The following is a 16,415-nucleotide window of genomic DNA, read 5'->3' as shown; positions in this document are numbered from 1 at the left end:
TTAGAGATTGTTGGATAAAGGTCTTCTATCAAAAAGCAGCAGATGTCCCATCCACCAAGCTTTTGGTTTTCACATGTTCTTCAGAGTCTGGGTAAGAGTCATGTTTCCACCAGCATAGCCTCTATCGGCAGAAACCTTTGACTGACGACCTGTCTGCTACTGGGCTACTGATCAATGTATATCAGAATGTCTTCTGTACACAGGCCTGATTTTTTGATGTACATTTCACCTGTATTGTCTCACCAAGGAACGCATGGCAGTCCCAAAGATAAAACCAAAAAACTTACCCCTACTCACTTTGAGAATTTTCCCAGAGCATCAGGGTGATTTGTTTTTTGATTTTCAATCAATCCATCAATACATTTGTAGAGCGCACTACCCACCTGTGAGGGTCTTAAGGCGCTGGTGGGAGTGGGGTGCTGCTACTGCTTGAATAGCCAAGTTTTGAGGTGCTTCCTGAAAGTCAGCAGGTCTTTGGTCTGACGTAGGAGCAATGGAAGGGTGTTCCAGGTCTTGGCGGCGAGGTGGGAGAAGAATCTGCCTTCAGTGGTCGCTCATCGGATGTGAGGGATGGTGGAGAGAGCGAGGTCGGCTGAGTGGAGTTGGCGGGACGGGGTGTAGAAGGTGAGTCGTCTGTTGAGGTAGGCTGGACCGGTGTTGTGGAGTGCCTTGTGTGCATGGGTGAGGAGCTTGAAGGTTATCCTTTTGTTGACAGGGAGCCAGTGTAGGTCTCTCAGGTGGTGAGTGATGTGGCTGTGGCGGGGTGCGTCGAGGATCAGGCGTGTGGAGGTGTTTTGTACGTGTTGCAGTCGTTTGAGGAGTTTGGCCGGGGATCCTGAGTAGAGGGCGTTTCCGTAGTCAAGTTTGCTACTGACGAGGGCCTGGGTGACTGTTCTTCTTGTATCTGTGGGGATCCATATGTAGATCATGCAGAGCATGCGGAGGGTGTTGAAGCAGGATGAGGAGACAGCGCTGACTTGCTTGGTCATGGAGAGTGGTGAGTCGAGGATGACGCCCAGGTTGGGTGCGTGGTCAGTGGGTGTCGGGGCTGCTCCCAGAGTGGTCGGCCACCAGGATTCATCCCAGGCTGAGGGGTTGGCACCGAGGATGAGAACCTCCGTCTTATCTGAGTTCGGCTTCAGTTTGCTGTTCCTCATCCATTAGGCGACAGCCTTCATTCCTTCGTGGAGGTTGGATTTGGCTGTGAGGGAGTCCTTGGTGAGGGAGAGGATCAGTTGGGTGTTGTCGGCGTAGGAGATGATGTTGCGGTTGTGTAGCCAGGCGACGTGGGCGAGTGGGCCGTGTAGACATTGAATAGTGTAGGGCTGAGGGACGATCCTTGGGGGATGCCGCAGATGATCTTGGAGGCTTCAGATCGGAAAGGCGGGAGGCGGACGCTCTGGGTTCTGCCGGAGAGGAAGGAGGTGGTCCACTCCAGAGCTTTGTCCCGGATCCCTGCGTTGTGGAGGCATGTGCATAGGATAATAATAATCTCCTGCTCTAAGAGTATATTTTTTAAAAACAAAAAAACGTAGATGAATGTATTTATCCAACATGGCATCTGCAAAGCTTCCCGCAGGGATCTCTGTGCCTTTAGCGGAGCTGCTGGAGAGGCAACTCTGCTGAAAGGACTGAAACTCTGAAGAAATATACTGCTTAAAGAAGGTATTGATATATTCAAAGCACTCTGGGATTCAAGACCATTTCCCTCATGAACTCCAACCTTTTTTCCTGTAACTTTATTAGAAGTTGCATTCTCTGAAAACTATTTCTAGTATGCCTACTCATTTTATCTCCAAAGTGCAGGGGTCTCAATGGGGGGCTGTCTTGCACGAATCTTTGCTACTAGGCCTGTCAACAATTTTAAGAATAATGTGGTCCTCAGTGAACTTAAAACATTTTTTGGCAACCTCCACTTATGGAAATGTTACATTGATGATATGTTTGGGATCTGAAGAGGTAATGAGGTGGACCTCGGTTCATTTATTGCCTGGCTTAATTTACGCCCCAGACACCTCATGTTCACCTTTCAGTACAATAACCCCTCCCTTCCTTTCCTAGACTTCCACATCACTGTTTTTGATGGGAAATTTGGGACCTGCCTTTAAGGGAAACCCCCTGAAGTCAACACTTTGTTGCTATATAGAAGTCATCACCTCCTGGCTTAAAGTATGATATTCCATACAGTCAGTTCCTGCAGATTCGCAGGAATTGCAAATAGAATTCAGACTACTTCCGAGCAGTTGCCGAACTCTCCACTAAATTACCGGAACAGGGTTACCCCCAAATGGCTGCTCTCGGGGGCTCTTAGCAGAGTGTATTTCTGTCCCAATGAGAAATTGCTCACTCCACATGAGAAGAAGAAAAATATATACATTGCACGTGTTACCACCTTCGGTCCAGCCTCCAGTAAAATGGCAAACACCGTCCTGAAATATTGACCCATGTAGATTACAAGTGGTCACGTCAACGAACCAGCCTTACTTTCATTCAGAAGAGGCACCTAAAGGGCCATTTGTTTAAAGATGTCAACTGGATACCAAGGGCTAATACTACTGCCTCCATGTTGGGCATACAAGCTATTCTAGGAAACCATAAGTGCCATAATTAGTCAGATGTTGCCAGACATGTGACTGTCAAACATTCAAACATATCATATAAAACAATAATATAAAATGCAATATCATATAAAACTGCAACTCTTCAAATGTCGTAAACGACATTTGATGTCCGGGTTACAAGGATAACATTGGCCAAACCTTACAGCACATCAAGTAACACGCAATCTAACATAAAAGTAGGATTTGTTGCTGTACAGAGAATGCTGCTTCTCACTTTACCCTTACGAATCACTCCCAATCAAAGCTAAAATGGCAAGTGAACAAACAAATTAGACCACCCAGCGGAGTTAATATACACTCACTTACCAACAGAAGTGAATCACGTTGGGTAATGCAGTGCACTTCTCTGATGGTGGGGCTCAACTCTGTTGAAGAATAGTGGCGATTTATATATATACATATTTCGAACAGTTTTCACACAATGGATATTGTAATGTATGCCTGGTATATAAGTTTTCACTTCTGTATAGTAATGGCACATGGTATATTAAATATATACCTATGTGGATCTGTTTCAGAATTCTCACATACCTAACTCTGAGTCCATCATGGAACAGACTTACATCCTCTCCATGTATGATACAGATTGATTTTGTATAGCCTTAATTTTTTTTATTCGTTCTTTTCCTCATGCCTGTTCCTTTTTCTTTTTTTCTTGTCAGAATTAATGTTACTTTACCGATTGAAACGATTTGCTCATTGCTTTCTGCACATTTGTTTTCATATTTATACCTTTACACCCCACCCTCCTTTTGTGAGCATCCATCATCCTAATGTGAACCCTTCGGGCTGTTTAGACCTACAGATGGAGCTTTCTTCCATTTTAGGTCCGTAAATCAGCATTCTCGTATGACTAGCTGTCCTCTACTTCCTGCCCTCGATACCAATTTCTCTACATTAATGTTTTGAGGCAAACCTGGCCCTGCTTGAAAGAAAAGGTAACTGTCTACCTTGAGTTTGTGAGACCATATACTGTAAATCAATAAAGTTACAAGTGGGAGTATGTAACATTCGTTTAATTTACTTTCGAGTGATTACATTTCAGAAAACGTATGCAAAAATACACATATAATGGCAAAGTATGCGATTGGCGCATAACCATGCAAAGTGGTGTAATTGCATAATTTCAGGCCTAGTTACAACATCAAATTTATTGTAGTGACATCGTACCAGTTCAGTGCCCCACCACTACCTCCGTCTTGATGACAACCCCACTAGGGGCCGAAACGCAGTAGACATTCCAGGCCATAAAGACACCTGCAATATAATCATTTCACACAGACCATAAGGATCATAATTTGGACTCAATTTTATAACAATGCTCTGAAAACCTTTGCCCCTTTCTTTGTCTATTTTCTCTGTAACAATCTGCTTACTTTCACCATGTGTTTCTGGCTACATCGTTTTAGGTTATCGTTAGCCCAATTTTGTTAGTTTTTGTTTGTTTGTTGTGAATACGACCTATGTCTAACTTCTAATCCTGAATATAAAATGGTTATTTTTTTCTCTCAACGTATGGTCTAATTCTAATACATTTTACATACATTTAGTATGTTAGAATAGATATTTTTGACTATTGCTTACTATAAAAATGTTATAATGAATTTTAGCTAGTTGAGACTATTGTATCTCTGTGCGTGAACTTGACCTTTACTCCTCGCCATCCTGAACCTCCACCTAGATGACAGCTGGTATTTACTATGAGAGACAAATGCTCTGACGCCTTTGGGCAATGCTAGCATTTTATACAACCACACAAATAAATAAAGAAATAAACAATATTAAAGATTATCTCATTTTAGAGATCTGGTAAAAACCTATCTTTCACACCTCAATTTCTGACATTATATGCATGACATTCCTAGTTAGATTCTTTTTCTATTTTTAATGGCCTAGAAGGACCCCACTGAAATGCGCTAACTTCAGGTAGGCCCTATTTACAATAGCGTGGGAGCAGAGGAAGTCGGCTGAGGATTCCCTGGTGCCTGGGGGCGGGGCAGTGAGCCCTTTAACTTGAAACTAAACGCGCCCGCTTCGCGGGTCGCGCGTCGGAGCAGAGGAAGTCGGCTGAGGATTCCCTGGTGCCTGGGGGCGTGGCAGTGAGCCCTTTAACTTGTAACTAAACGCGCCCGCTTCGCGGGACGCGCGCGGGACGCGCCCGGGCGAAGCCCGGGCCAAGGGCGGGCCCGTCCTTTGCCCGTCAGTGCCCGGAAGAGGCTGGGCTGGGCCACCCCTCTTGGTTTTCTCTTCCAAATTCTTTGTTTACGTATCTCACAAGAGTGTAGACCTTCCCCGTCTTCGTTAGGCCTACGTACCCAGGTACATGTGAGCAAGTGACTGGAGGAACCCAGGACGAAGCCCGGATAAAGGGCGGACAGTTTGTGACAAGGTTTCTGGTTTGTACAGGCTGCTGACTTTTGTGACCTGTAGACCTGTATACCCGTACATATCACATTTTGTCTTCAAGCAGCCCTTATCATCTTATTATTTGTATGTAATTAGGGAAAGCCTTATTCGATTTTAAAGTGATAATTTGTGACTGTTAAGCATGTCAAAGCAAAAAGTCCCCCCTATACCCCAGACATTGGATAATTATTTAGGGAAGATTGTTAGTAAAATTAACTGTGAGAGGAGACAATCCCTAGGGCTTAGCAGCCCCCCCCCATTATCTAGTGTGCAACTTTCACCTGCTCCATTGGCTCTGGATGACAGTAGTAGTGTCTGCACTAATTCCGGTGTTCCTGATAGGGAAATGATTATGCAGAATACTTCTACCTTAGTCGATCTAGAGGTTTCTACTGATCCCATAGTGCAACATCCACCCACCCCACTACCTAGAGTGGTTAGAGCATGTAGAAAGACCCAGACTAAACGTGGGGTTGTTCGGCCCGCAAAAAAAAGATTAGTTAGCCCCCTCAAGAATCCAGATAAGGAGGAGGATAATACGGCAAATATTGACGACGTTAAACTAGATGCCGAAAAAACAAAAAACTTAGTAAGTATTATTGACTTAAAGATTAAGGGTATTGTCAAACCTCTTATGGTAAAAATTGATCAGCTAACCGTGGAGGTTAATAGATTAGGCGATCTCCTAAAAAAAACACTGGTGGAAGCAGATAGTGTGTCAGCCCCAATAACAATAAACAATCATGATACTCAGGTTGCTCTTCCCGGTGATGATACAGGTTTAGATATTAGTAGGAGTGTTGTACAGAACTACCCGACACCACAGTCCTTAGCCTGCAGTGATAGCCAGGATGTTTTAATACCTGATAGAAAAGAGGATTGGATTGAGGTAAGGCGAAGGCGCGCCATTAATCTCCCTCCTGACTGCGCACCATATGTGGTAGTTTTAGCTAATGTTCCCCCTGTTGCAAAGGGGAATTATCAGGAAACCCACGAGTCTTTAAAAAATAAAACCGTTTCCTGGATGCACAGGCATTGTGGATTCCCAACTGAACTCTCAGATCAAGTTCTGACTACCAGAAGGGTAAATTGGATAGGGAGCTCTAAGAAAAGTTTTAGTGGTGACTGTGTCATTATAAACTTTAAACACCCTCAACATGCTGCCACTGTATTACTAAGAGCTGCCTCATTACCAATTACTGATAATAATGTGTGTGCCCGCTCGCTTGCTTTCTTTTACAGCCATCATAATAATGCCCCCTATGGGAGTAGAGGAAGTAGATTATGCCCTGTTACACACAGGCTATACCCTGATATTTCAATGCAAAACCGGTTTCAACCCCTAAGTTATCTGGATGCAATTGATTGACTTAATGAGGGAGGGCAGTGCTTACCCCAGGTGATTATTACTCCCTGTGTGGATATCGGTATAGACAATACCATGGCCCAAGAAATGCCCAACAACACAGAAATTGAATTGCCGGTGGATATAAGGGCACTGCCCGATTGTTGGGACATAAGCAATTCAAACCAGAATGCGAGTTGGGGACGAAACAATGGTGTGGGGCCTGATAGTAATTGTGTTAGGGGTAAGGATACTATTACTATTGTTTGTTGGAATGTGGCAGGGCCGAAATCAAAGGAGAGGGATCCGGGATGGTTAACGTTTGTTAATGCCCATGACATTTTATGTCTTCAAGAAACATGGTGTAAAGATGAAGTTAACTATGAGGGATTCGTTTCTTACAATTTACCGGCGTTGGGAGGTGGTATAGGTAGAGCGAAAGGCGGTCTCCTTATACTTGTAACGATCTGTCGTCCTATTGTGGTTAAAAAGTATATACCTGTAGGGGACCTTGTGCAGATCCTCTGGCTTGTGGATGACAAATATCATAATGTTTTATTGATTAACTATTATAATAACATCTTTGATGTTACCCGGGTTAAAGTAGTAACAGATTTAGCCACTGCTGTCGAAAATCTATGTCTGGAACAGAATGTTGTATTTGACAATTAACAAAACTGTTAAACATTTAATATCAGGAACGTTCCAACTCAAAGGAGTCTTGCTACAAAGACTCAAGACATGGGGTACTATGTCTTCCATGGTACCTGAGAGATCAAAACATGAACTGATAAACACCATCTCACCATAAATCCACCCTCTCTCATCTTTTATCGTATGCACCAAACTTATACCTCACCTACCAAACTACCCCCATCATTATCGGGTTATATTGCCATCTATTGTTTGAAGTATTTTAAAGCTGCAAAGCTGTGTGAGTAACTGTTATATGACAAGTGCATTGTTATTGCATGAGCTGTGGAGACTGATTATGATTGTTGTGCATTTTATGAAAGAAATAACACTACATGAATATGGTCCCTGCTCCCTGATATTGCTGAACCTCTTTGTTGTCTTTGTCACAATCAAGTATTCTACCCTCATATGCACCATTAAATCTTGAATGAGATTCACAGGCAATGTCCTTCACTGATTCTCCTTCTATCTTTTCAACTGACACAAGACTGTAGGCATGGGCACCTCCAGGTCACAAAAGATCCCTATCACCTGTGGAGTCCCCCATAGTTCCATACTGTCTCCTGTCATTTTCAACCTTTTCATCTAGCCTTTTGGTGCTCTACTCACAGATAGCAGCATCAAGATTCGCCAATTAACTGATGATACAAAACTGGCATTGAAAGTCTCATCTGCTTCTGACATCCAACACCTCAAACACTGCTTCCACATCATCCAGATCAGGATGCCCAGGATATCCAGCACCGACCCGAAGGTCAACCCAACCAAAACAAAATTCCTATTATTTGCCAAGAACAACAAAGAAGATACAGTATAAATGTGACTCAATGACATAAACCTTGACAACTTGAATTCCAACTTTCATGAATGGCTAGTCACTTGGATTCACTCTGGACACCAAACGCATCCTGAAGTAACACACTGCCAAAAAAGCCTGGTGTGAGCTCTCTTTTCTAAAAAAAAGTCAAACCACTTCTTACAGAAAGCAGCTTCGGAACTGCTGTTCAAGCCTTCTCGCATGTGGATGATGGTAATGCCTTACACCAAAGCCTCCCAAACTCTAAAGTGGCACCCAGCAGGGGCATCCTGCATGTCTTATGCAGGGCCTGAAGAATTATTACATCACCTCCATCCTGAAGGAACTCCATTAGCTCGCCTTACTGGCACACACCGTCTTCAAAACCACCTACATCATTCACAAAGCCATCACAACCAGGAACCCCGCTTAGCTTGCAGTCAAGCTCACTATGGTGGTTCTTGGTACCCGCACAGCCAGACACCATCAAACTTCGGATTAAAAAGTGTAAAAAAGAAAAAACACAGCAGCAGGTCATTTCCATCTATGCACCCAGGACCAAGAGCAACCTCTCTATATCTATTAGGACTGCTCAACATTGCTCCAATTTAGGAAAGAGCTGAAGACTCACCTCCTAAAAGAAAATTATATCACAATGCATTACTTGTCTACAACCCAGCTTCCTCTCCAATGAGTCATTGACTTTATGTTTGTCTTTGACCATGTGAAGCACTCCACTGCCTTTTAGCTAGGTTTGCACAACATAAATACCAAATAGATAATACATACATAGTATTACTGATTTCAATGGTACAGGCCTCATTGACCTTTTATATATGCAAAGCCATTGATTAGAAGAAAAATGTTTATTACCTCTAACACTTGGTTTGTGGCTTCTAGTTTTGTAGATAGTGTAGATGTACATGCTGTGCAATCTCTTGCCATCTCGTGTTGGGTTCAGACTATATCACAGCCTGTTTTTCTTCAAAGAATGCTTTCATTTTTAAAGGTAGAGTGAACGACTTCAGATCAGACCCCAAAACCCACAAAGCAAGATGTATTTTTTCTGCATTGGCTTCGGACATAAATTAAAGTGTTTGCTGAATCTAAAACAATAATCTTCTTCAATTTACAAAGCTGTTTCCTTTATAACTAATGAGAAGTATATTACAGAAATGTGCTGAAAATCATTGCAAGAAGTTGGGCATGTAACTGGAAGTGATGCCCTGTAGTACCCATGACTTTGCCATCCTTCGGTACAAATGTTTATTAATGCAATTATAGGATTTCTATTTCCAGGCAGCTTTTTGGGAGTGTAGGAGAGCACCAAGAGCGCCAGTGATAGCATGCATATGAATAGAACAGATGGATGGAACCTCAGCGAATGCAGTTCCCACACTGTTAAATGATTTGTTTTTCAAATCTCTGTGTAGTTTGGCACTCACTTTGCTGTCGCTTTCAAAAGCAATGATCTCCACCACTGATTTCTTTCCAGAGGTCTCCTTGTGTGTATCGACTGATGTCAGGTCATACAGGGAGCAAGCCACCGGCCCATAGACCCATTCGGTGAACTTCCGAGACAGATGCTGGTATTCCGGCTCTTTCATTTCCCGTCTCAGGATGTGTTTGAAAATCTAGAGACAGAAAACACTATAATTCAGAATATTAATCCTATAAACAGTTCAGAGGTGGCTAGACCTACCTACATTGGGAAATCACACAACAGGCCTTGCCTCTTAAGAGCAAGTAGTGCTGATAGAGAGCTAATCACATGTCAAGATACTGGCGAAATCACATTGACATGACTATTAAACTTCATTTAGTTTAGACTAATAGAGAAACACCACATATCAAGATGACCTGTTGATTCAGGGGAATTATACTAAATGCATTCAGATTTCCATTAAAATCTTGGAGCCCTATTATAAAGTACAAGGCTGTTGTGTTGGGATGTACTGTGTCGTGGGTTGGAATTGTGGGCTGGAATGCACGAGAGGGTGGAATGTACGGGAGTCATGGAGACACCACGTCATGGATGGGGAACGCGGGTGGAACGAGAGGACGGGAGACAGTTGAGGAGGGCAGAGAAGGAATGACCTGTTCTTGCTTACGGCTTACAAATAAAGAAGAATACCACTTACGAAGTTTGCTGTTTCTTTCCTGGATCGAAGGAACACACACAACAAAAAGTGGCGACGAAGGTGGGATCGGAATCCAGCGTAATCCAGCGTTTCCATTTTGTGGGAACGAACGCCGACGAACGCCGAGGATCTTCGAGGAAACTGGCTAATCCTTGCAGTGAGTCGGGCTTGTGAGGGTGGAGTAGCAGTGCTACAGTGCAAAGTTTGCTTCAGGACATAAAAAGCAGCACGCGCGACGTCCGTTGGGTGCTCGAGACAAGTTTCACATACGCACGCCCTTACTGGCGCGTGCGTTGCTACGAGCTCAACGTCAATGCGGCATGACGCACTGTATGTTGTCGGGCGTCGTCTAGGCAACTGCATAAACAGTCCAGGAAGTTGCCAAGCAATTTTTTAATTTTTTTTTTTTCTCTTTATGTGACGTCGCAATGAATTGAGCTACTTTGTTTCCAAGAAGTTCCCTTACTAGTGTGCTGAGTCGAACAAGTTAAAGTTAAAACAACCACTAGGACCTACGGAGGATTCCTATCATCACAATGGCACAACAGAATTTTAGCATAAGCCCACCACATGCATTTTGGGCTTCAGGTACTGAACCCTCAATCAAATGGACAGAGTGGAAAGATTACTTTACTAATTACATTGAGGCTATAGACGAAGGAAAAAAAATGTCTCCAGAACAGAAAAAAAGAATCCTGTTACATTCGCTTGGTCCAGTAGGATTGAAAACGTATAGTAGAATGCAGAAAAATTTACCTATTGGAGATGGAAACATTTTTGATGCAGCATTAATGGATCTTGACAAGTATTTCGCACCAAAAGTATGCATTGGCATCACACGTTTCAAATTTTTTCAACGCAAACAGAATAAAGAAGAAGAGGTAGATGATTACGTAGCGGAATTAAAGAAGTTAGCCATTGATTGTAAATTTGGCATTTTACATGATGATCTCATTAGAGATCAATTAGTCATGCATGCTCGTAATCAGTCCATACAGGAACGCCTATGGATAAATGGCGATGCACCACTGGAAGATGTTCTAGCGATTATTCGTAAAGCTGAGATTTCGGGAAGGTGTGCAACGGAATTGAAACCTTCGGATAAAGAGGATTGTAGTGTTTTCAAAATAAATAATCGCAAATCAACATCTAACTACAAAGAGAGAGCATCAGAAAAAACTCCAACGTTCAACTACAAGGAGAAGGTAGAACACAGAGATAAAAGATGTTATTGTTGTGGCAGTAAAGAACACTTGGCATTTTCAAAATCGTGTCCCGCTGCGAAACAAAGGTGCAACAACTGTGGCGTAGTTGGCCATTTTGGCAAAGTATGTCAAAAGAAAAGAAATAGCGTTAAATGCGTGTATGAGAATAAAGTCAACAGCGATACAGAAGACGAATGTGAAAATATTAACATGATCAAGAATGTACAGAATAAATTCGTATTGAACATTAATGGAAGTTATTTGTCAAAAAAACCAATGTGCGAAATGAAGATTGGAGGGATAGATATCAATATTCATGCTGATTCGGGATCGCCATTTACCATAATTAACGAGAACGTGTGGGAAGATAAATTTTTGCCAAAAGTAGGGAAACATTTATTACCTCCTGACATTGAACCGGAGAGTTATACGGGCGAAAAAATCTATGTACTTGGGTACAGATGGCTAGATTTTCAATTCAAAGGAAGGAGTGCCAGAGGCAAATTATATGTAGCAAAAAAAGGACCTTCAGTCCTGGGTTGGCAAGACCAAGGTAGATTACATATGATTTTAGATCCCAACAGTGAGGATAAAGTACTTCTGGCAGATTTAGGAAATACAATGGAAGAGGAACTGGAAAAGAAGTTTCCTAAAGTCTTTAACAAACAACTCGGGAAACTATGCGGGTTTGAGCATGAGATTGTATTGAAACATGATGCACAGCCTAAAGTACATAAATTACGACCTGTACCTATAATGGTAAGAGAAGAAGTGTCGAACGAATTGGAGAAATTGGTACAAATGAACGTAATTGAGCCCATTGAGAGCTCGGAATGGGTTTCACCGGTGGTCGTAGCACGACGCAGTAACGGGAAGATCCGTCTTTGTGTGGATTTGCGTCACCTCAACAATAACATTGTCATAGACCAATTTCCGTTGCCAAAAATTACTGAAATGGTATCCAGTCTTAATGGCGCTACTTGGTTTTCTAGTATTGACTTATCAGCGGCGTACCATCAGATTCCTCTGTCACTACAATCGAGGAAATTAACAGCCTTTATCACTCATATAGGGTGTTTTCAATTTAAAAGAATGCCTTTCGGTTTGGCATCTGCCGCTGCTGTTTTCCAGCATTTGATGCACAAACTATTTGGAAAGGAAAAAGGAGTAATGTTCTTTCAGGACGACATCCTTGTGTTTGGAAACAAAAGAGAATGTCACGATGGTAGAGTGCAACGTGTGTTACGTATTTTGGAAGACAATGGATTGACTGTTGAAATGAGTAAGTGCAAGTTTGCAGAGAGTTTGTGACATATTTGGGGCACGTTATTAGCGGCGAGGGAGTTAAACCTAAGCCATCTTTAGTAAGCACTATTAAGGAAATGTCACCACCATCATGTAAGGATGACGTTAGGTCATTCTTGGGCATGGCAGAATTTTGTGCAAAGTTTATTCCAAATTTTGCAGAGAAAGTATTCAACATAAGACAACTTCTTTAAAAAAATGCAAAATTTGATTGGAACTCAGAGTGTGACGTGGAATTCAAAAATATCAAAGAATGTTTGTGCAAGGTCCCTAATTTGAGTGGTTTCGATCCGCAACTCCAGTGCTACTTGACCACAGATGCGAGCGATAAAGGTCTGGGTGCAGTGTTGTCACAAAAGGATGATTGTGGTACGGAGAACATTATCCTGTTTGCATCTAGATCTTTGACATCGGCTGAGGAAAAATATCCCATTATTGAAAGAGAGGCGCTTGCTTGTGCGTGGGGTTTGGAGCATTTTCGTTCATTTGTGTGGGGTAGGAGTGTCATCATCCAATGCGATCATAAACCACTATTGAAACTTTTGTCTTCAGAGGGTAGCGTTATAGCATCGCCAAGAATTGGTCTGTGAATGATGTACGTAAGAGGATGGAAAAAACACAGGATAGAAGCAAATCATATTTTGATAAGACTCATGGTGCGAAAGAAACCCAGGTCAAGGTTGGAGATTGGGTAAGAATTAAAAAACCTTTCAAAGTAGTCAAAGGTGAGAGCCAATATTTTGAACCGGAACAAGTAAAGGAGGTATTACACAATGCTGTGAAGTTACAAAATATAAAAGTGTGGAATTTGAAATGAATTGCATTATGTCCAGAAGTACATGAAAGTGAGAATGTGGAGAATCTAGATAATAAGATGAATGACCCTTTTGGAGTGGATGATGGTGAGACCTATAAACCAGGCACACCAGTTTTGAGAGACAGTAATTGTAGTACGCTTGAAAGTTCCTATAACGAATCAACCAGCAAAACGAATGGTGGCGATGATATGGAAGGAATTGGTGAAGCAAGGGATCAAATTCAGAGTAAACAAGAGTCACAATTGGTTTCACAAGAGTTGGAACACAACCAGATTTTGGACACTGACAAGAGAAGAAGAAATTTACCTCTGTGGCTAAAATACTTTGTTTTAGATTAAGGATTTCGCTATTCAGTAGTTCTTCTTTTGTATTTCCTTTTTGGGGTTCTTTTGTTTTATTTTTATTTTTATTTATTTTTTTCTCTTTCTCTTTTTCATTGTATTATGGGAGGGGTGTGTGTTGGAATGTAAGTCTTAGTCAAGTCTTATTGAACCAAGTCTTATTAAGGAAGGGGGATGTGTTGTGTTGGGATGTACTGTATCGTGGGTTGGAATTGTGGGCTGGAATGCACGAGAGGGTGGAATGTACGGGAGTCATGGAGACACCACGTCATGGATGGGGAACGCGGGTAGAACGGGAGGACGGGAGACAGTTGAGGAGGGCAGAGAAGGAATGACCTGTTCTTGCTTACGGCTTACAAATAAAGAAGAATACCACTTACGAAGTTTGCTGTTTCTTTCCTGGATTGAAGGAACACACACAACAAAGGCCTTATGAACCCAAGTGTGACGAGTGAATTCACGGTTGATGCTCGTAATGGATATGATAGCTAATGCAATTAATGCTTACTCCTATCGGATGTGATCTACAGGTCACACGTTTAAATTCTGGCAATGTCAACTCATTCTTCTGTCCATCTGGGATTGGTAAACTGCATGCTACAATGTCAATGATAATGAGTGTGGCATGAGTAGGTGCTAGTTAACCCAACTCAGTAATTACCAGGTACTGTAAACACCAAACAATAGGCAATGCACAAACTCAGGCTTGCACAAGGGTTGGAAAACACCGTCCCTTCATTATCAAGGCCTTCCTTGGTAAAAGTAATTTTCACAATTTAGGAATGGCAGAAGCAGAATTTGAAGCACTAGTTTAAAAAAGTTTTATCATTACATAATCAAGTGCTCGCTTAGAATGATCCTCAAACACATCCCTCACTAACATGCATAGTCCTTTACATGATCACTGTCATTTTCAAGCATACTGGGCAGGTTGTCCAGCCATATAGAAATCTAACCCGCCTGTTTGGGTTACCTAATAGGCCATTGTCCTCATTAAGAACCTCCTTATGGTGCCTGAATAAAGTCCACTATGTGCATTAACTCCTGTGAGCGCACATGCTACAATTCTGTGTTTCGCTGCAAACACAGACTTTTATGCAATAAGCACCACATCTGCACATTATACCAGGTTTTCATGGCAAAACTCGGAGTAGGAGATAAATATCACAGCCAATAAATTCGAACACCTTTGTGTCAGATTTTATTGGGTGCAACTGTAGTCACTTCTGACCCCCGCACTTGTAACGAGGGCCTTAGTGGTCGTGAAAGCGCTGGATTCCTAATGGGCATTGACCACTGATTTTCAAAAACAAACAGTGGACCATGAGTGGAGAGAAAAATCCCTGCGCTTCACTCAATTGTCATTTTGTTTCTCAGAAACAAGCTACAGCTTTGGGGTTTGGTAATGAAAACATAATTAAATGCTGAGCGGGTTGCAACAGTATGTCAGCACACTTAGCATTCTGCTTTGCCAAAAGTGTTTCTGCCACACTGGTGGAAGGGCTTTAGGCAAAAGAGATCCTCAGCAAACAGGCAAAAGTATGACTGTGGTATTTATAATGCCCCAAATAAGGGCCTGATTACAAGTACAGGTGCTATTTATTGCAGCTGGTAAAAAACAATACCACAGGGTTTAGTACCATAGAACCTAATGCGAGTTTTTGGGGAATAACATGCAGTTTTTTTTGTTTAACACACCAAAATCTGTGTAAAATGGCTAAATACCGTATGGATGTTCCCCTGATAAATTTCTGTAGGTTTGACCTGCTAAAATCTAATGAAGATCGAGGTATTTACCCATCAGATATTTATCGGATGCATTAAATATCTAACAATTTATAATCCCAACTGATGCATAAACTGGGGTTACGCAAGGGCAACTCATAATCGGGCTCTTCGACTAGTCACTTTTGAGAAAAGAGGAATGTTGCTGGCTAATGACGCTTGCACTTATTTTGTGGGTCAAAAAGAGGGTCATACACACTGACATGAAGTATAAAAGCATGAACATGAGTGCTATGGACTCACCTCTATCCTCCCCAACTTTGCTGCAAGCTGGAGGGGTGTTAGCTCCTTATAGTTCGTCTCCTCCTCAATCCTCAGAGTAGGGCACAAACGTGTGCTGCTAAGCAATATCTCATTGTACATCTTGGTGACAAAGTGGGTATTCTCCGTTGTGTCATCAGCAACCATCACCAGGGCATGGAGCACAGTGTTGCCCTTCGAGTCTCGGGCAGTGATGTCAGCCTTGCTGTACGGGTTGTCCATGAGATAATGAACAATGCTGGGTTGGTTGGTGCAGGCAGCCAAGGAGAGTGGAAGTTCACCTGGACAAAACAGTAACTAGCTAGTGAATAGTATAAGTAAGCAATGACGTTTATAATTTGACTCATTGACTTAAACAGAGCCCTCTGACCTTTTATTTTAAACCCACTGTGTTCACCATTAAATCCATGTTATGAGCATCCTAAGAGGCAAGCCAAGAGTCTCCCTCCAATCACCTTGCTGGAATCCCTAGGACCACAGTAATGGTGCCAATGCAGCCAGTTGATATAGCCCTGGGTGTGTAGAGCTTAACAAGGGCCTGCAGATGTCTGTGAATCCCAGTGGGCATCAAGTACAGCTCAGCAGGAAGTCATTTTAATGCATCTTCCTTCGTCATGAGGGCAGAAGCCATCCTTTTTACCAAAAGACTGTAGCAGATCATGTTGGTCAGTAAAGGGCTTCAGAGCATCTGTGTT

At 42.3% G+C, this 16,415-nt stretch overlaps 1 protein-coding gene across 1 annotated transcript in view; it reads right to left on the bottom strand.

The window, feature by feature from the left end:
• LOC138285856 (transient receptor potential cation channel subfamily V member 1-like) overlaps positions 1-16,415 on the bottom strand; it is a 342,258-nt gene that overhangs the window by 138,938 nt on the left and 186,905 nt on the right. Inside the window, exons 7-8 of the mRNA XM_069226332.1 lie at positions 15,703-16,001; positions 9,310-9,498 (exon numbers count right to left, since the gene is read on the bottom strand). Coding sequence (XP_069082433.1) covers positions 9,310-9,498; positions 15,703-16,001 — 488 coding nt within the window. The remainder of the gene's footprint in view (positions 1-9,309; positions 9,499-15,702; positions 16,002-16,415) is intronic.

Source organism: Pleurodeles waltl, chromosome 3_1 (assembly GCF_031143425.1).
Source record: "Pleurodeles waltl isolate 20211129_DDA chromosome 3_1, aPleWal1.hap1.20221129, whole genome shotgun sequence".
Taxonomy (NCBI): Eukaryota; Metazoa; Chordata; class Amphibia; order Caudata; family Salamandridae; genus Pleurodeles; species Pleurodeles waltl.
Note: the sequence above shows the minus strand (reverse complement) of the source record. Positions and strands in the feature narration are given on the sequence as shown.